Source organism: Zonotrichia albicollis, chromosome 4 (assembly GCF_047830755.1).
Source record: "Zonotrichia albicollis isolate bZonAlb1 chromosome 4, bZonAlb1.hap1, whole genome shotgun sequence".
NCBI lineage: Eukaryota > Metazoa > Chordata > Aves > Passeriformes > Passerellidae > Zonotrichia > Zonotrichia albicollis.
In genome coordinates this window covers 11159703-11185379 of record NC_133822.1, presented here as the reverse complement: position 1 = coordinate 11185379, position 25677 = coordinate 11159703, and the positions used below count along the sequence as shown (strand labels likewise).

The following is a 25677-nucleotide window of genomic DNA, read 5'->3' as shown; positions in this document are numbered from 1 at the left end:
TATTGTTGTTATTATTATTTAATGAAAAATATCTGAATAGTAAGCAAATTAACCAATTCTCATCTTCAGTCAGACTCTGAGCAAATTTGATAGTCTGAAGTTGAACTTTGATGTTCAGCATTGAAATAAAATGTAGATTTTCTCCCTCTGACACTCACTAAGAGTCTGGAACACGTCCTGAGCACTTCTTCAAGTGAGGATCTGAAACAATGTCAAGACAAAGTCTAAGGGGTTTAGAAGGAAGCTTTGTGACATATCCATTAGCACTAGATTGGGCTAAATAAAGTTTTAAAATAGTGTTTTGACAGTGATTTCAATGCAAGTAGGATCAGAACCTCGGACATAGAAGTACAACTTGTCCTATATCTTCAGTGACCATATGGAGAAGTCATTGCACCTTCCCAAGTGTTCTCAACAAAGTGAAGTAGATTTAGCTATTAAACTATTCTATTGCAGCTTTTCACACCATACAGCCTATGTTATAAAAACGGAGACAACATGAAAATAAAAATCTTTTTTATTTTAGGGCTTATTTTGTTATTAACCTTTTTATGGTCTGCCTTTTGCCTCCCAGCTGTTTTCTTTCCTATTTATTGCACGTGGGTTTTATTGGAACATAGCTGTCCAGAAATCGGTGCTTTTGAAGGCAGAGTAGATACACAACTGAGCCCTGCTAAATGGCCTGCTCTGTTTACATGAGGCTTGTTAAATAACAGAGAGCAGAACACAAGCAGTGAGCATCAATGTGGGCTTCCATCATTTATCATCTGCAGATTACAGTGTTCCTGCAGCTACAAAAGATAAAGCCACCACAGAATGTAATATGAAGGCAATATCCTTTTAGAGATTTTTGTGGTGCAAATTGCTGTACAAGCAGTTAATTCTCATGGTTCCCAGAAAACACACAGGTCACCTGAACATACTGAAAGCTGAATGTAAAACTATAGCAAAGTATTGTTTTAACATGTGGAATATTTACAGATTTTTTTATAACTTTGGAGGCACTTATGCATGGTGGAAATTATTGCAAGCTTCCCAGTGATTTCAGGAGTTCCTGATAATATCCATTGATTAGAAAACTCCCTTTTTGAAAAACATACAAAAAAAAATGATGTTTGCCATGGAAAACTCAGAATCAGACTTCAAACACTCTGCATATGAGTCTATTTGAAAAATTAATCACTGTGGATATAGCTGGAGCAAATATATATTTAAGTCATCAAAATCACAGTGTAACCAGGAATGCTTCTAACTTTGATATTTTAGCTGAATAATGACAAAGAAGTAATGAGCTTACTGTCCCTTATTTGAACTCACCAGAATGCTCTGATTTTACAGGAGTTTGACAATACTTGGCACTGATCTGGTGGGGTTTGTAAGGGTGTTGCTTATTTCCTTTTCTGGTAGCTGCTGGCTGGTTGAGGTAATAAGCAGCAGCACCAAAGGTTTGTTGCAAGTTATTGCTCTCCTTTACATCATTTTTTGTACCTCAGTACAAAGTGATATTGAGAGGAGAGCCCTTTTCAAAAGTGTAAAGTGTATTTACTCAAATTTACTCAAAAGTAAAATTCCAAGCCTCTTATACTAAAATTGTAAGGAACTAAAAATTCAAGGAAAATATTTATGTTTAGCTTGAGAACATCCTTTCCACTGCAAATATACTCTCACTGTAAAATGCTTAGACCATTCTCAATGCAGAAATAATTCAGAAAGGTCTTGGGAACTCTCAACAAGATCACCATGTATTTGGCTCTTTCTTTAATTTTATTTTCAATTCTGCAATTGGACACAAGAGGATCTTCACTGCACCAGTCCTCCTTACTTTGCACATTAAATTCCCTCACTGGAATTGGAAGTGGGAAACTTGCAGGGGGGTTGTGGCCTTGTTCTTTCAATAAGAAATGTAATGCTAATTAAGTTTTGTTGTTTTTTATAAAATACTTTATTAAGAATAATAAGAGTAAACAAGGTTACAAAAATACCAACTTTATTAACTAATGAACTTGTTAATTACAGAAGATTTGTATTACAAGTTATAACCAGAGTGTTCCCTTTTCATTAGGCATTCATCAAGTTGTACTTAATGGGAGCATTATTTTTCCTCTTAAATAAAAAAAAAATTCTTTTATCATACACTGAACTCTACAAGCAGCTCCCTGATGTTAGATCCCATGCAAGAAAACACCATACATAAATGCCCAAGGGTATGTTTAAAAAGGAACACCAGGAAACTTTAGGGTGAAAAGCCATGTCAGTTCCTGCCAGCAGCCCCAACATTCAAAAACAGTAATATACCAGTGCACATGAGGGAGGAAAAAAATAATTGGTTAGGAGACAAAGCTAAATGACCAACCTAATAAGCTTCCTACAGTCTCCATGGGGGTCAACTGGTTTACAACCAGCTTTACAGAAGGATGATGACAAACCCTCAACTCCTGCTGAGGTTGCCTTGGAGCTGAGAATGTGTACAAGGATCCATGTGGAAAAGCACTGAACAACTCTTAGGCCCTGCTCTTTTGACAATCTCATTCACTGAATTCAAGGGACATTTTGCCTGAGTAGTTTTTGACCCCCAGAAATACATTTGGACCCTCATCTGAAAAGCTCTAACTCAAGTGAGTAGCTCTGTCAAGTACATTGGCATTGCCTGCACGAAGGGATTGCAGAATGCCTCAGAGAATTTTAATCTTAAATGAGAGAAGAAGATTTCAGCAGTAGCAGCAAAAATCTAGACCAGTACATTCCCAATGAGAGCTACATTTTTCTGAGGGTCATGAGGTTTATGAGAGAAAAAGAGATAGGGGGAAAATGTTTTTAAGGGAAAAATGTTTTCTTTAATAAAATGAAGAAGCGTTAGCCAGTTCTAATGCCCAAAGAAAATAGTAATTAAGTTAAACTAACTTCAGTTGCACAAAATCACCTCTTAGGTTTTCATTCCATAATTTTATATCCGAAAATTACACCTTTCAGAGATCAAGGATTAGTTACAGCAAAGAGAATGAGAATGAAATTAAATGGAGTTTAAGAATGTCCTTAACAAGAATTTAAGTTCTGTACCCTTTATTCTAATCTGATTAAAATCGCATCTATGAAGTAAAGTTCAGATACTACTGAAGTTAATCAGGGGCTTTTCAGCATTTAGATGGGCACTAGATCAGGTTCCCTTGTTATAACAGAGAGAAAAAAATATTAGAACAGTGAAAAAATATCTATAGAGTGTCTTTTCTTAAGAGAGTCCTGTAGTTATAACAGTTGCCTGGTACGGTACCATTGGTACCAACAAGAAATATTCACAGGAATAAATGAAGTACAGATTCATTACCACATATCATTATTCTTCTCTTCCCTTGCTCTTCAGGATCTCAGGTGCCCTCCATTCTGAGATTGGGGGAGCAAAAGTACCTGGCAAGCAAGTGCATACAAACTTGTTAAGTTCTGGAGCATCAACTCTGCGCAATTAATTTTACTGAGGCACTGCCCAGAACAAACAGGTAAAAATCCTTACACATTGTCTAAGAAAAAACAGTATTTTTTATCATATATATATGTGTGTGTGTGTGAGATATATATATATATATATAAAAATCACAGTCTTCTGCACAGCAGAAGCTTATAACTAAAATATTTTAGGATTCAAATTTTTTAGATAGACATAACAAAATGCCTGCAAATATAATACAGTGAGCACATGACAGTTCTTCAAATACAAAGAGTGAACATGGAATTGTATATTTGATCCACATTCTACTTGTGGCTGAGAACAAAACTCACTTGGAGTTTTTTAAAAGTCTTTCTTAAAAATGTAATCTTTTCAATAAGATGTGGTCAGTATATACTTAGTACGAATACACTCTTCAGCTACATGACAATAATTAAGTGTAAATACAACAGGCTAAGTCCTGCCCTCTTTAGGCCTGGTAAGTAAGAGAGGCTAAAGGGAGCATGAAGCCTTCAGAGGTGGCCAGAATAGATTGAGACAGACTGTCTGCATAGCATCCACAACCTTGAATGTGCTGTACAGAGAAGTCACATCTTGTCTAAAGAGATTATTTACATCAGGAGGAACTTCAGAAGCTCTGCTTGCTGAAACACTTCGTCCTATGTGCCAGTAGAATCCATTGGATATGTGACACAAATCTCAGCGAGCCAAGCCTCTTAAGCACGGGCTGAAATTCATCCCATCTCACCAGATGTAAGCATACGGAGTCCCACTGAAGTCAAAGTGCACTGCTGAAGAAAATCTGGTGAGCCAAGACGAGGCCTCTCTCCCATGACATCTCCCCTGAAGTGGTTGCTTTCTGACAGAGCAGAATTCAACCCTGCATCTTCTGCATGAAATGTCCTTTTGTATATCCACACCACGGGGTCAGACTCGTGGCTCTGCAGTTACATATGATACACAGACCAAACACTACTGGAAACATTTACAATTTACACAGTCACAAGTGAAGAAACAGTGCTGTTATTTATGCCATTACATGTACAGTAGTAAAAATAACATTGGATATATGTCATATCAATTTTCCAGAAATTAAAGGGTAATCAGTGCCACCTATACCAACATATTTGTACAAAATTTCCAGACATAAAACTAAATGCCTACAGAAGAACAACCACTTTTCATAGATGATGATTTTGTGTTCCCTTTCCCTATCAGCAAAAAGGAAAATGATTGTCCCATACATAGACAGGAAACAAGCAACTAAACTATTGGTGATGTTGTCCATATTAAATACAAGATCATATCAATCTCTGCAATTGTTTTATTATATTGAAGTGAATTGTACAAAAGATAGACTTTTTTCCAAATCTAGTTAAGGTTTTATTAAAGTTCTCATGGGTCTGAAAAACTATTAAAGTATAACTTACTTTTTCCAGTCTTAAGTCTCTCAGCCAGGTGCTAGATTCAACTGTTCTTTTTCTTGCTGTAAATGCAGAGTTCCATGAAGTAACTAGAACCAACCAAACTTTAAATACTTGTCTGTTTAGAAAGATTTGGGCATATTTGATTTAAATTTCTTTCAATGCCCAAAGTCTTCCAATAGCTACTCAGGATTACTTTTTCAAACTGTATGAGATGTTGTCTTTAGCATTGCAAATCCACAGTTATTTCTCAGTCAGATTGTAAAGAAATGATCAAGAGTTTGCTAACCAAAATGGGGTTTGAGATATCTGTTAGAGGACCATATATACAGTGAAGGAACCAAGTGCAGAACTAGAGTCTGTAAGCATTGTGTAAAAGAAAGTGGTAGTGACTTCTACGAGAACTCTGCTTATGGCAGGTTTGTCAAAGTCCATCAATAATGAAAAGATTTCTTACTAAAGATATTATTTTTTTATAAAGTACTGAAATCTTTGACCTCTTATAAGGGGGAAAGAGAAATATGATCATAAATGCTGTCCTGACAGACGCATATATTTCTCAGTAGGGCTTTTGTTATATATGAAGAGAAATATATGGCTCATAGAAAGAATAAGATGTGTTAAGTAGAACTATAACTTGTTTCTCCTAAGATAATCTGAAGAGCAGCATCAAGGAGGTCATATGATCTATTTCTACAAAACCATTTATCATCCAGTAATGTCTTTGCAAAATTGTTTATCCATTCAAGTATCTTCAGGAGATATGTCACCATACTTGCATATACTGTAAGTCACTCCAACATTTATAAAACAACACTGATAGACAAAAACACCAAAAACACCCATAAATATTAAAAGAAGCTCAACAAACTTGACTATCAAGTACTTAAAAAATTGTCGTTCTTTACATTACACATTAATTACAGGCTGTCCAGAATCTTTCAGTGGGAGTTGTTGACTTTTTCAGGGTTTTCTGTAGGTCATCATAATCTTGTGAATCCACCGGGAATAATATGAGACCCGAACAAAAATCCCAGGACGATTTCGAATGGCGCATCCACGGCCAGGAACAATGACACCAATCACAATCTTCAGCCTGTTTTGCTCACAAACCAAAGGACCACCATAATCTCGCTGGGAAAAAAATAAACAGCATGAGTGTCACTTCTCAAAATGCTCCAAGACACAGCTCCCACCTGTCTGCTACTGAATGGTTTCTTTTGGGGATGGCAAGATGCACTAAGCAATAGTGTTCTTGCCATAGGACATAAACCAAGTTCCAATATCTTTTTTTTTCATAACCAGAACTTATGACAAACAATGTCAGAGTTGGCCTCTGACCTTTTGTTCCTTCTGTGCAAAGTAAGCTCTGTGATCCATCTTTACATGTCATTTTAATGACTTCAGACCACCAGATTTTAGTCACCTCTTTCAGCTACCTGCAAGCCTAATATTTTTTATGTGAATATAAACCAGATGAGCTGAATGTGAGTTGACAGATAAACATCTTTGTTATGATGACAGGCTTTGCATCAAACATATTGACAAAGTCAGGTTAGTATATTTCTTTCAATCATCTTGCAAGGCCCTAGGATGAGAATCTGTATGTACTAATAGGCAGAAGGAATAACGAGCGTAATAAAAAGGTAATACTTTTTAAAGCACTATTTTGAGACATAACTTGCTAAATTTTTTTTTTTGTTATTTTGAATGAATGAGACACCTATACAGTAGTTTATGCATTCCATGAAAATTTGGAGTGTGACCCACTGAGATCAGAGTCAGATACAATCATATAGATCTGGGACTTGAACACAGATGCTGCAGTTTCTACCAAGGCTAAAGGTAGACTGGACCCTGCAAACTTGCTGCAAAACTAGACAGCAAATTCTCATATCAGACAGTGAGTTATTGTTTTAAAAAAAGGAAATCTGACAATTAGCATTGCATTCTCTCTGGATCACCAGAGAAACAACAATGCTTGACCTTTATTTGGTTTGGGATTTTTTCTGACTGACGGCAGACTAGTTCCCACATGAACAATGAACTATGTCAGAGCCATCAGAGCTGCTCATAAAACACTTTCAGGAGTGGAGTTTCACCTGCCAATCTGATTTTGTTCCTCTGCCTGTTCTCTGCTGAGGGAAGTAGCTTCAAAGGAGAACTTAAGGAGCAGGAAACTGCTCAGTGATTAAGACTGATTGCTAATATTAATTCATTCCATTTCTTCTTGCAGGGGAAAACAAAGTGCAGGATCCCCAGCAGACTCCCATGCAGATGTTTCATTTATAAGTCTTGACAAGTCTAAGACCTCATTTACAATTAAACATTTTATTTTGAAGAAATACTTTGGAACAAAAAATGATCCCATAGATTATTAATAACAAATGGAAGAGGCCTCAGCTTTATGAAGATGACCTCTTTTCCCCATGGTTTGGTAGTACCCTTGGGTAGGGAAAATTTTATTACAGTTAACATTGGTATTAGGAAATCAACAATCCTATTTCAGATAATAAATACTTAATAATTTTCATGACTTCTCTCCTTCTAGATATCCGCAGTCAGATTTTCCATCAAAAAAAATATTATATCTTCCTGTAATAAATTATTTACAGCTTTTCTCCTCAGATGTCTTTTCTCCATCATCACAAGTAGTGCTAAGCAAAACAACTGTACCAAACCACTTGATCACTGAAGTGGTTCTCCTGTCCTCATCAATATGCTGCCCAGGCTCAGGAGAACAAAATGCTCCAGACTTCTGACTCATAAAAACCTCAGCACATTTTTGAATCTTTCTCCTTCCTCATAACTTTATTACCTCTGTTGAGTACTGACTGTTATGTATTTTGCATGCAATGCCTCATCTAAATAAGGATGTAAATTTGTTCCAGCCTTTGATTTCTACTCAGTCAAAACACACAGCTATTGCTACCACAGAGCCCACCTTTGTCCTTAGTATACAGAACACAAGTTTGCCTCAGTCTAGTGAAGTGTCTTAGTATATGAGTATATATAAGATTCCTGGAAATCTTTCAGTGGTGTGGTAGCACAGTAAAATAAAAGTAATTTCTACACTGACATAAAACAGAAGACTTGTAACACAAATAATTTTCCAATGCAAAAGTTTAGTGCAATGAAAATAATTTTAAAATACCTCCAGTAATTTATTTTTTTGGGAAAGAAATAGCCAGAGTCCTAAAAATGTATTAGGAAATGTAATATTTACCTCACAAGGCCCAGCACCTATGGTTTCAGCCACAGCACATATTTCAGACTCATTCACAGTAATCTTTCCTTTGAGATATTGGTTGCATTTCTCATTTCCCAAAATAAACAGGTTTGCTACTTGGAGAAGGCCATCATAGTTAACTACTACAATTGAAAAGAAAATAAAATTTTTATTTTATTTTAGGGGAAAGAAAGTGTTTCAAGTTACAGTCCACATAAACTTATTCATGTAATTTCAGTTATTGTACTTTCTCTCCAAAACTCACGTTTTTGTCTATCCCCACTGTTATCCTGCTTTTGTATTTTGGATTTCTTATATTTTCTGAAAATGGGATTTACCAGACATTTGTTTGGTTTTCATGTCTTTTTAGTTCTCTGAGAATATCTAGATAAGTTTTTTAGTACTAGAATAAAGGGCTTTGTAACTGGGCTTACTCTACAGCTCACCACCAGATTGCCCAGTCATCAAAGAAATCAGAAAAAGAGCCTAAAAATGTTATCACTCCCATCAGTGGAGGGAGGATTCTGCTCCCTGCCTTAAACATGAGTTAATGTGTAACAGTGCCTGCCATGGCCTAGGGAAGGATGTGTGACTTGAAAAATACTGCAGCAGAGTGGAGTTTTTCTCAATCTGTGCTGGCTCAGCTACCCTGAATGACTTTGTGCCTGCAAGGGCAGAGCCACAGACTTGTGCAATCTCCATTCATCAGTGTGAAGGTCAGGAAGCAGGAGCCCTGTGGAGCTTACTCTTGTTCTACATGTCGAAAGACAAGCCTGTACAAGCTGCAAAGATAAATAAAGGGCCTGGACCTGCCCGTTCTCTGCACAGCCATCAAAAGAAAATGCCAAGCTTGCCCTCCACTGACTTATAATCCTGTTTTCTTATAAAAAATGGATGTAACACTTCTTCCTGACCGGGATTCTGTGAGGATTATATAAAGTAGTGCAAAAAATATAGTACAAAGTCCTTGGATGACAGATGTTATGTATTTACTGTATTACATAACTCCACAACATTGCAAATTCCTTATCAGTTCTCGTAAGCTAAGCTTTCCTGTGATGCTGTGCTGTGCTCCAGCCTGATGTCCCTGTCCCCCAGACAGCCGATGCCCCCAGAGGATGGCTAATATGGACATGCTGGGAACATCAAAGGCAGTCATTTGGGAGAGGGCTGGTACAGATTAATTGCCACCCACAAAGAAATGGCAGAGTGGTGGCTACGAGGAAGACAGCCTCAGAATTCCAGCCTAGCTTCTGCTCTGCTTCCAGGACAGTGTGAGTGTATTGCTGCTGCTTACTCAGGGTCTGTGGCAAAAAAACATTTGAGCACAGTAAATATTGGAGTAATTATTGTCAACTGGCAGCTATTAACTTTTTATCAACACATAATTAGCCAGATATAGCATTTACTAGACTAAATAAATGTCTGTTCTCCCACATATTTGTATTTTCTTCACACAAAACTGTGTTTAATAAACATTAGAAAGGTTGCAAAGTCAAGTACTCAAAAGTTAGGAAATGCCAGACTTAGGGTTGCCTGTGCATGCCTAGTTCGCTGTGATTGTTATATTAATAAAGTCTTTGATTACATGTTTCTGTATTAGTTTTTCCACATGGCCCTGCTTTGGATTACAGAAAGAGACTACTCAAGTAGACGAGCAAAGATTTGTCAAAAAACCCTGTTAACTAACTGTTTCTGCAGAGAAATTTTACTATTTTTTCTTTAACATGTAGATTGGTATTTTTCTCTAATTCACTCCTCGAAATGTTTGTATTATTTTGCCTGTCCCTGAAATAACAACAAATAAGGAGAGACTAGTGGAAAATGTTTCATGTTAAATTAGGTTGGATAAAATGCTCAGAGATTTACAAAATTAGAAAAAAAAAACAACTCCATTTTTTAACAAGAAGTGTTGGACAACCGTGGCATCAGGCCATACCCGCAGCCTCACCTATAATGACAAGAGGAAGTAAGTTGTCAACGTATTCATTTAGTTTTTAAAAATAGTTTCTTACATCCAGTGTATCCCCATCCATAAACACTGCAGCTGGTCTTCTCTGGAATGGTACATCCAGAAATGGGCAAGCGGATTATTTCTACAAAATTTGTCAATATAGCAGGTCTGAAATGAAGAAAAAGTAAATAGATACAATGGATTTTATTTAACCTTCTGAACTGTGTTTTTAAAATTACATTAAGTCTATTATAGACCACAGCAATTTAAAACTGTGCCAATTCTTTTCCTTTCATTTTCTGTTTCTGAAGAATCTGATGGATTCTTCTACCTATTTTTTGTACTACGGCTGCCCACTGTCAAAAAATTCTTGAAATGCTGTCACCACTTTTATGCTATTTAACTTGGGTTTTAATCTTAAAAGTAAGCAGAGATGGCATTTCATTTGGATATATAGGTTTATTCATATGGAGAAATTTTGAAAGCTTGTATATACACGAAGATCTCAGCTAGAATCTGGTGCTTATTCTATAAATTAAAACCATATCCTAGTCCATGTGGGCACTTAGTGGGTTTTCTTGAAATCTCCCAACAAACCTAAACAAGGTTAACAGGAAGAATAATGTAGGAGCGATTTCACAGGAGTGACATCTGTTTTCTGAGCAACATTGATGTACCTGCATTTCTGCATGTATCGAATAAAATTTCTTTCAGTTGGAAGCTCATCCCATGGAGACAGCAACTGTAGTACTGGAGATCGTAGAGCAGTGAACTTGCAAATCTCATTTAGGAAGAATCTCACCCAGCAGATGAAAGTGAAAAGATGAAAATTCACACTAACAGCTACTAACCTGCTGAGTTTCAGTAAGACCAAATCTGACCCTGCAGGGCCATATACCAACTGGGAGATGTTCCGCACTTGTTTGCGCTTCTCCTCTCCCTTTCCTTTGATATTATGGACTCCAAGCCAGGCTTTGTAGTCTTTCAAATCTTTGTACCTAAATGAGGCAAAGTTGGTTATGATTTTGCTGACTGTATAATAAAATAACAGAAAAACTCTGCTTAATATGATTATGCTGGAAGATCTTAACTAATGCTCCTTAGCAGAAATGGCTTCATGCTGCCAACTGCTATTCCAAAATCAACATGCTTGGATGTAAGGTTTTGGCCTGAAGCCATTACATAATTTTATCTTTAACTGTTACTAAATTTTTTTTTTTCATAACAGTATCCAAACATTTAAATCCTTGGACAGTATGAACCTTTGAACTTTTTTAGATTTACCCAAGTTTTCTATTTTATTTTGTCCAGTTAAGCAGAAGCATGAGATTATCCTCATAAAAAGGCAATTGTCTAACCATGACACTTGGAAAATCTATTTATGCTTCTACGTAAAATAGCCAGGACTATTTAGATTTACAGCAATAATAACAAAAAACAGCAAGGTCCCACAGGCCTTTTATATCAGAAAAGCAGTGTTAAAGCCAAACAGGAGGAAAAACTGCTGCATTCAAGTTGAAGAAGCATCGTGCTGATAAGTTCCCGAAAATAGATGGATTTTAATATTGCAAAGTTCCAGACTACTGTACCGAGAAGGGAAACACTGCCTTGCTGTAAGAACCCACTCTTCTTTTATCAAAGTACCACCACAGATATGCTTATTCCTGGAGGAAAAAAAGAAAAGGAAAAAGATTAAACAAAAATAAATCCCACTAATATTAGTTTCTACATAATCAAAAAGTTAAAAGAATGTTTTGTTCCCACACATTTGCTGGTGAAAAGTGACAGACTGATAGCATTCAAAAACTTGTCTCTGTCCCTTTGCTCCAAAGTTTCAACACTTACAGTAACATGACTTTGCAGAGCTTTACTCCAATGTGCAAAAAACCAGAAAGAAAGACAAATGCAGTTGCTCAGTCCATTTAGTGGTTTCAAAGCTGAATTTGTAATAAGACACCTAATTTAAAATTAAAAAAATAAAAAAGGGGGAGCAATTCTTTGTAACAAGAACTGGACTGAAACTTTCAAGCAAGTCCCCAGACTGCCACCAGATGTAAACAACTTTTGGTCATTATTCATGTAAGTATTATTCAAAGCATTGACCTCAAGGTGCAGAGTTCCTATTTGATTACAAGCCCTAGGAGATTTGTGTCCCCACATACTTCAGTTGGAAACAATCTGCAGTGTATGACATCCTACATCTGATTATAGAAAACCTGAAGCATAATATATCAAGTAAAATTAAAGCAATTAAGCATGACAGTAAAAAAAAAATTACTGTGGAATGTAGATTAATTAGTTCCCTTCTCTGTGCCTCCAAAATCACATTTATTTTCTGTAGCTCTTTGGAAAGTGAATCAGAATTGTCAGCAATTTGGGAAAAGCTTAAAATCTCACAATTTATAAATTCAAATCACACAAATGTTCAAAGCTTTGCAAAGAACTACTGGATGGATACCAGACTATATATGGAGTTCACAGACAGCAGGATAACACAGAGCTTTGACTTTTTTTTTAATCATATTTTGGTTGAGGAGCAAAATATCTGGTCCAAAAGGCTGGAGTCTTCTAAAATGTATGTTCTAGCTTATTCTATTATAAAAATATCCCAATCAGGAGTATAGATATCTTCTTCCACATTAAGTTTGCATTATTATTGTTTAATACCGACTTTCATCATCTGCGTTAGAAGATTCGTTAGTACACATAGAAAGCTTAATTCTTCACTTAAATATGGGGCAAATTTAGAGCTGGTTCCGTGAAGCAGATGAAATCCATTTAAATACATTTGATTACAGAATCTGAATTGGATAAACACAAAAATTTCATGGATCAATTTAAGATTTAGAGATGGGCTTTGTTTACCAAATATGAATTACTTCTAAGTTTCCCTGGGCCTTCATCATTCAGTCACAGCAATTCCATTTTGGAGCATACAGTTAGGCTTTCTTGCAGAAAGATCAGATGTCATTAAGATTTTGTTTCAGACAATATTCTATTTGCTTCCTTGGTAACAATACAAAATATAACTACATTTTTATGCCCACATGTAATACTTCAAGATAGATTTTGCTGCTGGAGTATTCCAGGAATCCCTTATTCATAAAAGGATCTGCAATCATTTAAGCACTCATGTTTCATGGAATTTTATTGCATAGCAGAAAATCCAGGTTCAACTACCCTAACAATAGCTATTTCAATTTTAGACACCCAGATGTGATTCACCTTACCTGCCCAAAAGTTCATCAAATATCAAGGCTACTTTTCAAACCATGCAAAGATTAACTTTTCCAGGGAAAGATTTAGCCCACCTATCTGGTTATCTGGTCAAGGAATATAGTGATCTTCCACTAGGAATGTCTTTCTGAACCATCCCATGCACTCCTAGAAAGGTTTCGATCTGATGGATCTCATACAATGCCAAGGTTACAGGGATGCGAAGATCCCACCCCCCTCCATGAACTTCTCTAGCTATGAAGAGATGTAGAGAATATATTTTTTATCTTTTCCTTTACTTCCATTTTTCATTTAATACCTCTTGTAAACATAGTTTTAAATGAGATGATGAATCATAAGCTAATAGAATTGAGCTTCCCTTTAGTCTGGGCCAGCAGAAAAAGGATTTTTTTTTAACTTTTATTTTTCATGATAGAAGAAGCAGGGCTGATGCATGAGATATATCCTGTTATAAATTAATGATTCACACTTCCAGCTGATGAGTTATGAACCAGAGAAAAGAGCATAGGAAGCAGCCATTCTGTGTTCTGGCTTTTACACAGCAGCAAAGATCTGCCATAATATAATACATGTGTTATACACAAGTTGTACATGTCAGGATCTTGTTGTACAGAATGAAAAGGATTTCCTTATAGCCCCTACTTACTTATTTTTTTAACACCAAATAAATATTAATTCCATGCCATGTCATAGGGGACAGCTTTCTTTGACACAGGTATAAATCCTGAATCCTATGCTGCACAAATAAATGTTCTGCCATCAAAGTGAAAATATTGATCTGAAATTCAATTCTTTTCTATAAGTCTCTTAATAATCACTTTAATGGTGAATGTGAAGCCAGTGTCATGAAAAGGTTTGCAGTAGCTAAGTGGAAGAACAGAAGACTATGAGTACTTTGCAGGTTCATGTGTATATGTTAGCTATAATGAACATATAAAGCATTCTACCAGCAGAGTGAATACTACGGCATCACCTGACATCAGAGGAATGCTAATTTTCTGCTTTTACAGAACTTAACTGCAATGTATAAATCTTCTTTTATTGTTATTATGGTCAACATTTTCTACAATTCTAAAACAAATATCCTAGTAGTTGCATTGCCCTTCTAATCAAAGTGATATTTACCTGTACGTCAAACTAACCACCCATCCTTCGTTAGTTTGTGTTGGGATTCCATTTACAACTCTCAAATGTTTTGTTGAGGCACAAGGAATGGCAGTATCTGAAAGCAGGTCCAGAGATCACATTTTACTAAAAACAGTGGTAGAAAACCTGCACAGTTGCACATAAGGACCACAAGAAGGTCTGTATTTATTAACTTTCCTTTGCTAGTGAAATATATTTCTAGGCCATCAAAACTACTTCAGTGAAGCTGAGCAGCTCTATTTAAATATCCATAGGGAATATAAAATACATAAATTTAAATAGATTTTTGAGATTTACATAGTTAAAGAGCAAACATTGAAGCTCATTACCAAATCTCACTACTGGCAAGACATGACAGTGAGAATAGATAAAGAAATATAACAAAGCTATTCCCCATTTTTCTCTTGTAAAATTAATTTTGCTCAGTTTGTATGGTGGGTTTTTTATAACTTTACTAATCTTTACTTGGTTTCCCAATTGGAAAGAAATGTCTAGATTTAGAGGATAGTCATGCACTGCACAGTTCATACACAAACTTACCATCCACGGTGGTTGTAGTAGGAGTTGTATCACCTTCACCTAGACAGACACACAAGACAGCCATAATACAAAATTAAAATACATTTAAAAATTTACTACATTTCAACAGCAAATGACATATTGTTAAGTTTAATGGCTCACAGAGTTTTAAACTTCAATGATTTCTTCAGTACACTGCAAAAGCAGCATTCATTAATGCTTAACAAGAGGGCAGAATTTCATTCCGATAGAATGAAATAAGAAAGAAACATTTTGGAGCAGGCATGTCAAGCATTTTTCTTCTTGGCTGAATCCTGGAGACATCAGGCTGCCTATCATGTTCAATTTACATGTTTCATTCAAACAAGCAATTGCTGAGAAATGAAGTTATCACTTTTATATAAGCTTTTAGGAACTATAGAAGTCATGTGATTAAATCCAAAGAAAACTGAAGGAAATTTTCAATTCCTTAAAAAACTTTGAAAGTCATTTTAGGTTCCTATCAGGAAAAACTTATTCTTATCAAAACATGATCCCCAAAATCTGGTTCAGTACTTCCATCTAGTCCAATTAAAAAATAGTTACAACAAGTTTGCTTAAACTTGTTTCTAAATATTTACCTTCAGTGACACGTACAGAGTGACCCAGCCTTATGAGCTAGAGGTACAGGGGTAGCTGCTGAAAACTTGCACAAGAAAAATTTAAATAGTCTCATCCAGATAGATTTCCATCATTAAGAAAATATATGTGTGAATATATAGATACACCATACAAACAGAGGTATATTCATATATATAGATGCTGTTATATCCATAGTGAAATTTCTGCATGTATACACAAATGCATATATGCATGTGCATATATGTATGCATATATGCACATACACACATGTTTTCTATGTATACGTTTCTATGTATAACTGTATGTATGTGCATATATATTACAATTGTTAAACTGGCATAGTCCCACTCTGGTGTTTGATTGCAGAAATATACTACTCACCAGTTCTGGGTGCCCTAAAAATGTTTGCTGAGAGTACATCTTAAGAATTCATAGATCCAAATAATGAACTCAGAATGAGTGAATAAAAAGTATATTTTTTCAGCTATTCTTCATTTATATTGACACAAATAACCTTTTTCACAGTTTTGTTTACACATCATATAGATGCCAAAATATCACCTGAGACTTCAAATACCACTTTTTAGAGCTGCTGGAGTTCAGGCTGTGAGGAAATGCAGTAGATTGCCTCTAGGAATGAGTGTAACATTATCCTTAACCTCTGGAGATCACAGACATGCATTCAAAAGCCTGATTTACCATTTAAGTGCTCTCCCAGGACATACTGCAGAGTAACTTAGAAATAAGAGTTGAAGAGAAAGATTATGAACATAAATGTGAATTGCACATTTTTTAGCATAAAACTATCTTTTTCTACTTGTCATCAGTTTATTGCTGAATTCCCTAGGATTCTTAATTCTGTTTATTTAAGCTATTTAGATTTAAACATTCAACTTTGGAGGCATGATTTTCCTAATTCTTGCCAGGACTTAAATCATCCCATAAACATCCAAAAGCAGAATCTAATCGCTATAGCACATACACACTTCAGCATATATATAGTGAGTTATCCTAACATTACAAAGACAGATCACACAAAGAGTCTCTGAAGCCTGTAGCCCAGAAGATAACTCTGCCTGGGTTTCTTGAGGCCACAGCCAGCATTCTGACCGCTAGACAATTCTTTGTCTCCATCCAGCCCTCATTCAATAGCTAGATCTGTTGGAAAATGTTTGACCATCTGTAATAGCCCCTTTGTGCTCCTGCTGCATAAATAAGTCTTGAAATCTCCAAGCTGGTCAAGGAAAAGAACCCCTTGTTCATATATTGCACAAGCAGCTTCTGTCTGCTCCTTCTCAGTCACGCACAATTGATTCTTGATAGAATCACACATTTTTGCAGCCACAAGTGACAATAGGAAGGTGTGCACAGGCCTGTGACACCGTGGCTTCCCTGGGACTGCACAGCTGACAGTGCCAGCAGCGTACCAAGTACTCACATCGAGAAATAGGGCAGTAATCCCAGGGCACAAGAGGATCATCTGTGTAACACCAGGGACCGTGAAAATCATCATCTGGATTGCGGCAATAGTTTTTCTTCAGTTTACTAACATCTGGTTCTCTGAATATTTGTATATGCCTACAGGGAAAAAAAAAATTCAAAGTGTTGAAAAGCTTTATACTATAGCCCAAATTTTCAAAGGTTAAATGTTGCTTTGCTCCACATTGTATTATTAGCTGATTGAGAAGCCTACAGGTCAGGGTTTAGGGCTGGTTGAAATCAAAGGGAAGATGAGACCCAAATATTTTCTGGATCTGGGTCCAACTTTCCTCTGGTTTTTAAGCACTGTGTCCACTGGAAAGCTGGGAGGCTTCTAGATCTCCCACTGAAGCTAAAATCTCTAGATATCCTCAGGAGGGATCATTATACTGATTAGAAGAGTGCCTGTGATGCCCTCAGAAAATCTGCAGCCTTCTTTGGGGAGCACAGGTTCTATCTCCTGCACGTTAACAGCACAAGGGAGCATTGAGTCTACAAAGCTGAATCAAAGGCAAAAGAAAGACAAACTAAGAAAGCAAGCAAGGATGAGCAGCAGGCAATGAGAAAGATGAATGGCTCAGACCAACTGCAGTGATAGGTCAGCTAAGCTGCAAGCCTATGTGAAGCACTGCAGAGGTGAAATTTTGAGGCCAAAATCTGAAGCAGAAGTTTATTTCTGGCTTGTCAGATACAAGGATACAGGCTTCTTTAGCTACAGCTGTACTTCTCCTTCAGTTCATAACCAACCACTCATGCTACCTCTAGAACACCCATAACCTGAGAAACTGGTAGAATGAGACAGATAACTCCTCAAAAAACTTCCCAGATGGAAAATGGGAAGTAAGAAAGGAAATGGGAGTAAGAATGATCTGTGCTCTATTACATGAATGCAATTGCATCAAGCATCCAGTAGGTTTATACTGCCTCAGTCATAGCAAACTAGGAATTATCATGCTTCTCAGACAGCACGAGCTTAAACCTCTGCTTCCCTTCCCTGGGCAGCACACTGAATATGCAACCTCTCTCTCCCCATCTGAGGGAAGAAACACATGTAGTCCAGCTGATGATAGCAGACAGGGCCACTGAAGTCTGCCTTCTGCAATTCAGCTTCCCCAAAGGCTGACTTCCTGACCTACACAGTCCTTCCAAAGGACAATGGCTTGTATGTTCAGCACTGTGACTCTACAGCAAGTATCAAAGCTAATATTGACACATTTGCATCAGCTTCAGAAACTAAAGGAAAATGAAGGAGAAACTGTTTTCATCACAGACACATATCACAGTGTGTGTGATATCTCATACACAGCAAAACGTTTTATGAATCCCTCATGTTATACGTAGTCCTGATAGTTCATTTTACTTCAAAAAATAAATTAATTTGCCATTTCTACTACTTGAATATGAAGCCAAAGTAATGATAAACTACAGACATCGCAGGTCTTTTTATTGGCATTTGAAGTCAGTGTCACTAGATTGTAGACTAAAGAGTCAATTTCAGGCTGCAAGGGACATTAGGTGGTTTCAAGTCCAATCTCCTCCTTGAAGGAGCATGAGCAATGAGATGAGGCTGATGAGATAGCAATTTCCTCTTATTTCTGATATCAGCTCATTATAGCAAACTTTCAAGGACAAGGATAGGGTAAAATAGGCCAGTAAACTAAACACTAAGAAACATCTCAAAGCCTGCAATTACTGGTTAGCCTGGAAAAAAGTCATGTTGTGCAATATATTTAAACACAAAGGAAAAAAAAAAAGGTTAGGAAAACAAAGATACTAAAAGCTCCAGGACATAAGGGGCTACTTTAGAATCAATGCAGATGAAAAAGAGTTGCCATCTGGAGGCAGTATTTATTCAGGACTCACTGAACCATCTCTTTGTGTTTCATATGTACACACCTACGTAAGTCTTCAATATTTTTGTCCCATGTGGAGCAAGTTAGCCCAAATCTTGTCTTGGACAGATTCCCCATGTAACTCTTGCCATTGCCACGATAACAATCTGAGAAAAGAAGGATGAGACAAAAAAGTGGAGGGTGATTGTGCAACATTAAGAAGAAAACTCTTCCTTTCCATCAGTAATCCAAATTACCAAAGACAAGTGTTCTTTTAAGCAAATCCTAGACACTATTAATAAGACAATTGCATAAATCAGATCAGAAGAAAAATGGAAATTAGTTTTCAAATTTACATAGATAATATCCTGTTTGATACCTTCATTTCCAACACAGCAGTATTTTAAATTTTGCCTTACTTACATGGACTTGGAAAATTTCTTCCATAAAGAGTTGGTTTATGATTTATTTAGAAAGGCCACATAGAATATCCTAAAAGTTGTCAGAAGCTAGTTTATACAAAATCAAGAAAAAATGGTCCCCTATTCCTCCTTCCACAAAAGAACAGGCATTTGGTTTAGCTTTGTGTAGTTTTAAGATATTGGCAACAATATATAATTCTAGACTTAAGTACTTCAGCAAAATCAAAAAATCATCATGACTTTAATTTTAATGTCATTCAAAAACTTGCTTGTTCGCTCCAGCAGAAGTCATGTTTAATTCATAAGCTTTTATCACAAGCCTTTTTGAGACTTTTCAAGAGAATTGTTTAAAATTATCAGTACTATAAAGACATTTTGCATAAAGCACTTAATTTCATATTCATCAGTATTTTTACTTTTTGATAATTTATACTCAACAAGAAACACAGTATGAATGTAAAAGTTTAATCCTTTCTCTGACATAAGTCTTGCAACTGCAACTTTTTTAAATTTACGGTAACACTGGCTAAAATTTAAAGACGGAGATGTTAATGCAGCTTGATGTAGGGTTATAGGTCTGAGGTCTTAGCCTCAGTTTATGCTGTGATTGACATCCATTTAGGATGCAACATTACTCCTTACAGTAATACCAAAACCTCATGGGAAAAACATTTGCCTGAAGACTCAGAATGAACCTCACAGGCAGAAAAGGTAAGAACTCAGAGCATCAATCCCTTCTAGACCAGGAGGTATTTGCAAGAAAATAAAAAGGGGAAAAAAATCGCTTTTTGGTAGCCTGATATGCAATCATAAAAAGACTGTGAACCAAGGAAATCATCTCAGCTGTGGAAAAAGGCCTTTCAAACTAAGAAAGGTAAAGACAGTAGAGCAGATGCATAGATAGGCCTTGTCTAAAAATCAGGTAAAATAAAATCTTTGCTACAGCTTTCCCTGCTGGAATTACAAACAAAGTGAGAAAGGAATCTCATTTACACCACAATGAACCCCAAGAATGCCAATAAATCCAAAGCAGAGTTACATAGGTGTAATACAGACACAACTTCTCCAATTTTCAAGGCTGTCTACTTGATGTTTGGAACAGTATGGCATTCACTTGAAATCTTGTTATCACCCTTTCCTCTGTTACCTTGTTCATTTGATACATCACACTTAGGAATCTGGGAGCAATAACCAATACGGATGTTTGGGTCAGTGGTAAAGCACCAGGGTGATTCAGATCCATCTGGATTTCGGCAGTAGTTCTCCCTCAAATCCCTGTAAAAATAAATATGTTAGCTCACAGCAGGGATAACCTAAACCCACCAATGTGGTCCATTGTTTTTTGTCATGAATTAACAAAAATACTGGCTCGCTCAGGTCTCTGTGTTACTGATCAGTGTCAAGTGCAAGGAGATGAGGAGCCAGTAAGAATGCAGTGTGAAAAAGTAAAAAAAATTGTAATAGAAATGTGTTTGTGGAAATTCATTTTCAGCAGACACATGTATTGATGGGATATGAGATTTCATTTGAAGATGAACAATATTTTCATTCCGGATCCTCCATCAAAATTTGCATGCAACTGACATTGGATACACCTGCAATATATTACAAGTGCTTTTAAATACAAACATTATCAAAGTGCTTAAAACTCCTTGTACTTCAAATGGTTCTGCTGAGTTTGGAGAAACAGAGTGACTTAGACTATCAGTAACTCACTTAAGAAGCTGAATTGTGGAAAACAAAAAAGTGTATGTCGAAATTCTATACAGCTGTTACCTTTAAAGTAAAAGTTAGTCACAAGGGAATATCTTTAAATGTCTTTTGCAGCTTGCATGAAATATTCAAACCTCTTAAATGTAAGTTTTATTTCCCCGTCTCCTGACAGTTGTTGCCATGTTCTGTGCATCTCCATATTTCACTGTGTTTTTTACATTTGCAGCACTTGCTGATAACAGACTATGGAAAGAATGGGCCTAGTACTGTAATTCTAACTGATATTTACCCATCAATAAAGATATTTGGTGCAAACTGGGCTGTGGCTCCAATCTGGTCAGCAACGTTTCCTCTAGGCTTAGTTAAAAAAGGACTGAATGAGCATTACTAAGGTAACTGCATAAAACTAGCAGTCGGGAGTTTATGAACCATACAGAAAGGTTTGATGACCAGTGGCCAGTCAAGTAAAAGCAGTCCTATTGTTGTATCTCTATTTAGTGATGAGATAGAAAAAGGATTTAAAATATGAAAAATCAAAGAAGTGTCTTCAAATATTATGGGTGTTAATTATTACAAAGAAGATTACATTCAGGTAGTATTTAGGACATATTAAATTAAAGTCAGCAATCAAGTTCTGAAGGAGTTTTTAGTTCCATGAAAAAAATCCAGTGGTAATGTATCAATTACTGGGATTCAGCTGCTGGGATTCAGGTCCCAGCCTGGAACACATCCAGACCATTCACCATCATATTGGTGAATAGATGCTTGAAGGAGAGGCTCATGAAAGGGTTTCACAGAAGTTCATCTAGAACTGTTCCTCTGAGATCTCAAGGACTGATTTTCCCAGGCTCAAATGGTTTTGAGGCTCAGCAGGGAGAGTGGAGGCATCAGAACAAGGGGCAGGGACAGAGCCCTATGCTCTAACCTGGTGGCATGAGTTGTTAAACATTTTAAACCTCAGCTCTTTTCCCATTGCAGTAATAACGCCCACATGTCTCTACTCACTTGCATTTGAAGTTCTCAGGAGTGATGTTGTGCTGGTGAGGAAACTGGGAGTCCCACCTCTGGCACGGGATCCCGCTCCATATGGTGCTGACGGTGCCGCGGTAGCCCTCGCCCTGTCCCCGGACGCACGCCGTGGTCTCGGCTGCCGCCTCTGTGCTGTTCACCACGCTCTCCTCTGCAGACCCAGACAAGAAGGGCTCTTTCATTCTCTTAAGAATGGCTCAGGATGTCACGTTTGAACTCCACATTACTGACAGAGTCATGGATTGCATGATGTTCGAATCATGGTAATTGCAGTTTTATTGCTGAAATTGCCAATGTGATTATAGAATAATTTTCTCCTCTTCATACTTACAACATCCACCAATAATCCAAAATCAAAATAAGTGCCAGACTTTATGCAGTTTATCCACTTGCATGCAAAGTGTCTGCAATATTTTCTTGTGTGAAACACCTGGCCTTTGCTGCACCGTTGGAGGTTAGAAGATATTCCTGGTCACTTTTTCAAGTTCAGCAAATATCATTCCCTCAGCTTTAAAAAACTAAGCGGCCACCCACATGTGCACTGTTAAACATGGTAACACATATTTGTAGGATTAAAATACAATTGGGTTTCTTTAAAGAATTCCCAGAATATCAGGTCATAGGGAAAAAAAGATGCAGATAAAAAACAGTAATAAAAAACTATAGATACTATTATAAGATAATGTGCTGAATTCTTCTAGAAGATTGTTTTGGTTTGGTTTGGTTTTTATGCCTCATATGGTTAAAAGAGTGAAAAAAAAAACCCCAGCTTTTGAAATCAAAGATCAGTATTCTCTACAGAGAGAAAAATGTTTTAAAGACTAACAAATTCATCAGACTCAAGATCTCTTACAGATGTTGATATACTCTGCACTCACCCTGGTGTGGGCTGTCTTGAACTAAATTCAGAAAAACAGTGGTTTTGAAATGACTCATTCACATAACTTAAAAGCCTCTTTTTATTTCTTATGCAATTTTCATAATTGCAAATTAATGGCACAGATATTGCATCAGATATATACAAAGTAGTACAAAACTAAATACACTGCAGTAAGAGCAATCCTTCAATATCCTCAGAAGTGCCCAATACAATATTTCAAAAGAAACTGCATATCTGTTGGTAATTGCTATGATTCACAAGACTAATTTTATTAATTATCTTAAAAGTATTAGTTGCCAGCAAAAAATATGTCAATAAACTTCTTTATTTAGTTTTCTTCAAATGGTCCAGTGAATAGAACACTATTTGTGTGTTACTCATATTGTAGTTCACTCCTGGTAACTTGAGCCAGTTCCATGAACTTGGAGAAAATATGGATCTTAAGGAAACCAAATGTCATAACAGATGGTTTTGGCTGATTTGCTGACTGATCTTTGACGTTAAAGATCATTTCCCTGTCAGATGATAACATCAAGTTGTGCAGTTGAATTATACATGTATCCATGCATCCCTTTAGCTCTTCATCTGGTTGATGTTTTCAAGTCAGTGTTTCATGGTCAAATTCATTTCCTGTCCCTCCTTCCCAAAGCAAATGTTGTCCTGTTTCAACGGGATTTTGAGTTCCAAGCTCATTCCAAAGTCAAAAGGATATGGCACTGCAAGTATCACAAGGTTTCTGCAGGCTGACAAATTCACTCTTTATAGGGGAACTCATCAAACACTCGTGCAGCTAGGAACTTTATATTTAGTCTTTAAACATCACTTTTTAAATAATAAGACTACAAAAAGATGAATTCACACAACTTATAGTAATGAATAGCTGTAATATTTTTGTTTTCCATTATAAGTAATATATGAAAACAAATGAAGTTAATGAAGTTATATTCTAAAAAAGTTTCTAAGCTGATTAGAGTGAACATTGCTATGCAACATCCAAATACATATTAGTCTTTTTCAAATATACACACTCTTTTTATAAAAATGAAAGAGATCTGGGGAAAGACCTCAGGGGGCAGGAGCAGAAGAATTCCCTAAGATGATAAATTTCTCCATATACCCTGGCTTCATAATATTTCCAAACTAAATTAATAAATTAAAATTTCATAACTCTAGCAAAAAGTCTTCTTAAATAATAATGTACAAAAAAATCAATCAAATATAAGCTGTTGCAAAGACCTTATCTATACACAAAAAGTTACTTTTTCAACTGTAATTAACTGTATAGGGCATCTACTGTGTACTCAGTCATGCTGAAGGAAAAGTAATTAGGTCGGTGTTTATATATTATGTGGGTTTGTTTTTTTTAAAATCAGATGCCTGAAATGAAATAAGTGATGCATCAGTTGATTTAATCAAGGCCATAGTAATTTTGTAGAGCATTCCTTCTTGTACATCTGCACATGCACAGTTAATTGCTGAACCTTACATTATGTGTCTGGACAGTGACCTCTACCTGTAGATCAGATTTTACAACTTGGCCATGTCAAAATATACAATGTAAAGGCATCAGAAGAACTTAACTTTCACATATTTGCACAGCCAAGCCACTTCTGGAAAGACTTGCACTATAATGACTAAGAGAGAAATTGTTTCAAAATCTGTTACATGATTATCTGCTATTGCTTGTGGCAGCTTTCAATAAGAATTCTAGTAATGAGAGAGATCAGTAAAATATTCTTATTTTAACTAATAAATCAGTTTGATTCTTCCAAAAGGTCCACAGAGCCCTCCCCAGATTCTTCCTGCTGCACCACCTGCATATACTACAAATGTCTCATTTTGAAACATGAAAAATGAGACTCCAAAATATTTCCAAAATTAAATTCTTATATTCTGAGGGCTTGTGCCCTCAGAACCAATTCCCGTTCTAGCTATTGAGTCTCACAGAAAGCTCAAAACTTACCAACAAAGGCTTGAGAAATCCTTCATTCATCTGCCGATTCCACAAACAGGCATGATGGGAACAGTCTCCCTATTCCTGTTAATGAAAGTTGGGCTGGGTGTGCACAGGAACAGGCAAGAGCTTGAGGAGCAGTGCCTGCCTCACCAGACACTGCAGATTATGCAGCACTTGCCAAAATAAGAACTGCCCAGGCTGTCTAAGCCTACAACTTACATACTCATCTCCATTCAGTACTGGTCTTGTTGTTGAGGCTAACGACTCATCACCCACATACCAAATTAAATAAATTTAATAAATCTGAGCATGAACATCAGATGTACAGAGCATTGGTGAAAGAGCCCTAAGACCACACTCACCAGTTCTCTTACAAGGCAAAATCAAGATCAAGATCAAGATCAAAGTCTATAAAATTGAGTTCTCATCCTTATCCCAGTAAATCCTCAAAAATATAAATTAAGATCTGAAAATCCAAGGGATTGTTCCAATGAGGAAGACAATATGAATTTAGTTACATTAATTTAAAATCAGCCAGCAATCCTTACTCTGAAGTACTTACTAATATTTCGCAATGGAAGTTCCCAGGATTTTTTGCTTTAGTTCAAATTTCTTTAGTTCTGAACCAAGATTAAAAGTACTGTTAAAGAAAGATCACACAAAATTCCACCTTACAAAAGACTACTATTTATAATTTATGGATTAAGTGGCACTTCTTACTCCTGTAGGAAAGTTCATTATGAATGGAAGAATTTGGTAGTTAGCAGCATTTTGTTGCTTTTGAACTTTGTGGGTT

The 25677-nt window shown here is 36.4% G+C and overlaps 1 protein-coding gene across 2 annotated transcripts in view; it reads right to left on the bottom strand.

Moving 5' to 3' along the window:
- Positions 1-1979: 1979 nt before the first annotated feature.
- HGF (hepatocyte growth factor) overlaps positions 1980-25677 on the bottom strand; it is a 57351-nt gene continuing 33653 nt past the window's right edge. For both annotated transcript variants that reach the window (XM_026794807.2, XM_026794809.2), the window contains exons 8-18: positions 22021-22195; positions 20450-20577; positions 18945-19047; positions 17008-17147; positions 14970-15008; positions 14409-14505; positions 11636-11710; positions 10898-11044; positions 10108-10214; positions 8090-8235; positions 1980-5997 (exon numbers count right to left, since the gene is read on the bottom strand). In XM_026794807.2, the coding sequence (XP_026650608.2) occupies positions 5827-5997; positions 8090-8235; positions 10108-10214; positions 10898-11044; positions 11636-11710; positions 14409-14505; positions 14970-15008; positions 17008-17147; positions 18945-19047; positions 20450-20577; positions 22021-22195 (1328 nt within the window). In that variant the 3' untranslated portion in view covers positions 1980-5826. The remainder of the gene's footprint in view (positions 5998-8089; positions 8236-10107; positions 10215-10897; positions 11045-11635; positions 11711-14408; positions 14506-14969; positions 15009-17007; positions 17148-18944; positions 19048-20449; positions 20578-22020; positions 22196-25677) is intronic.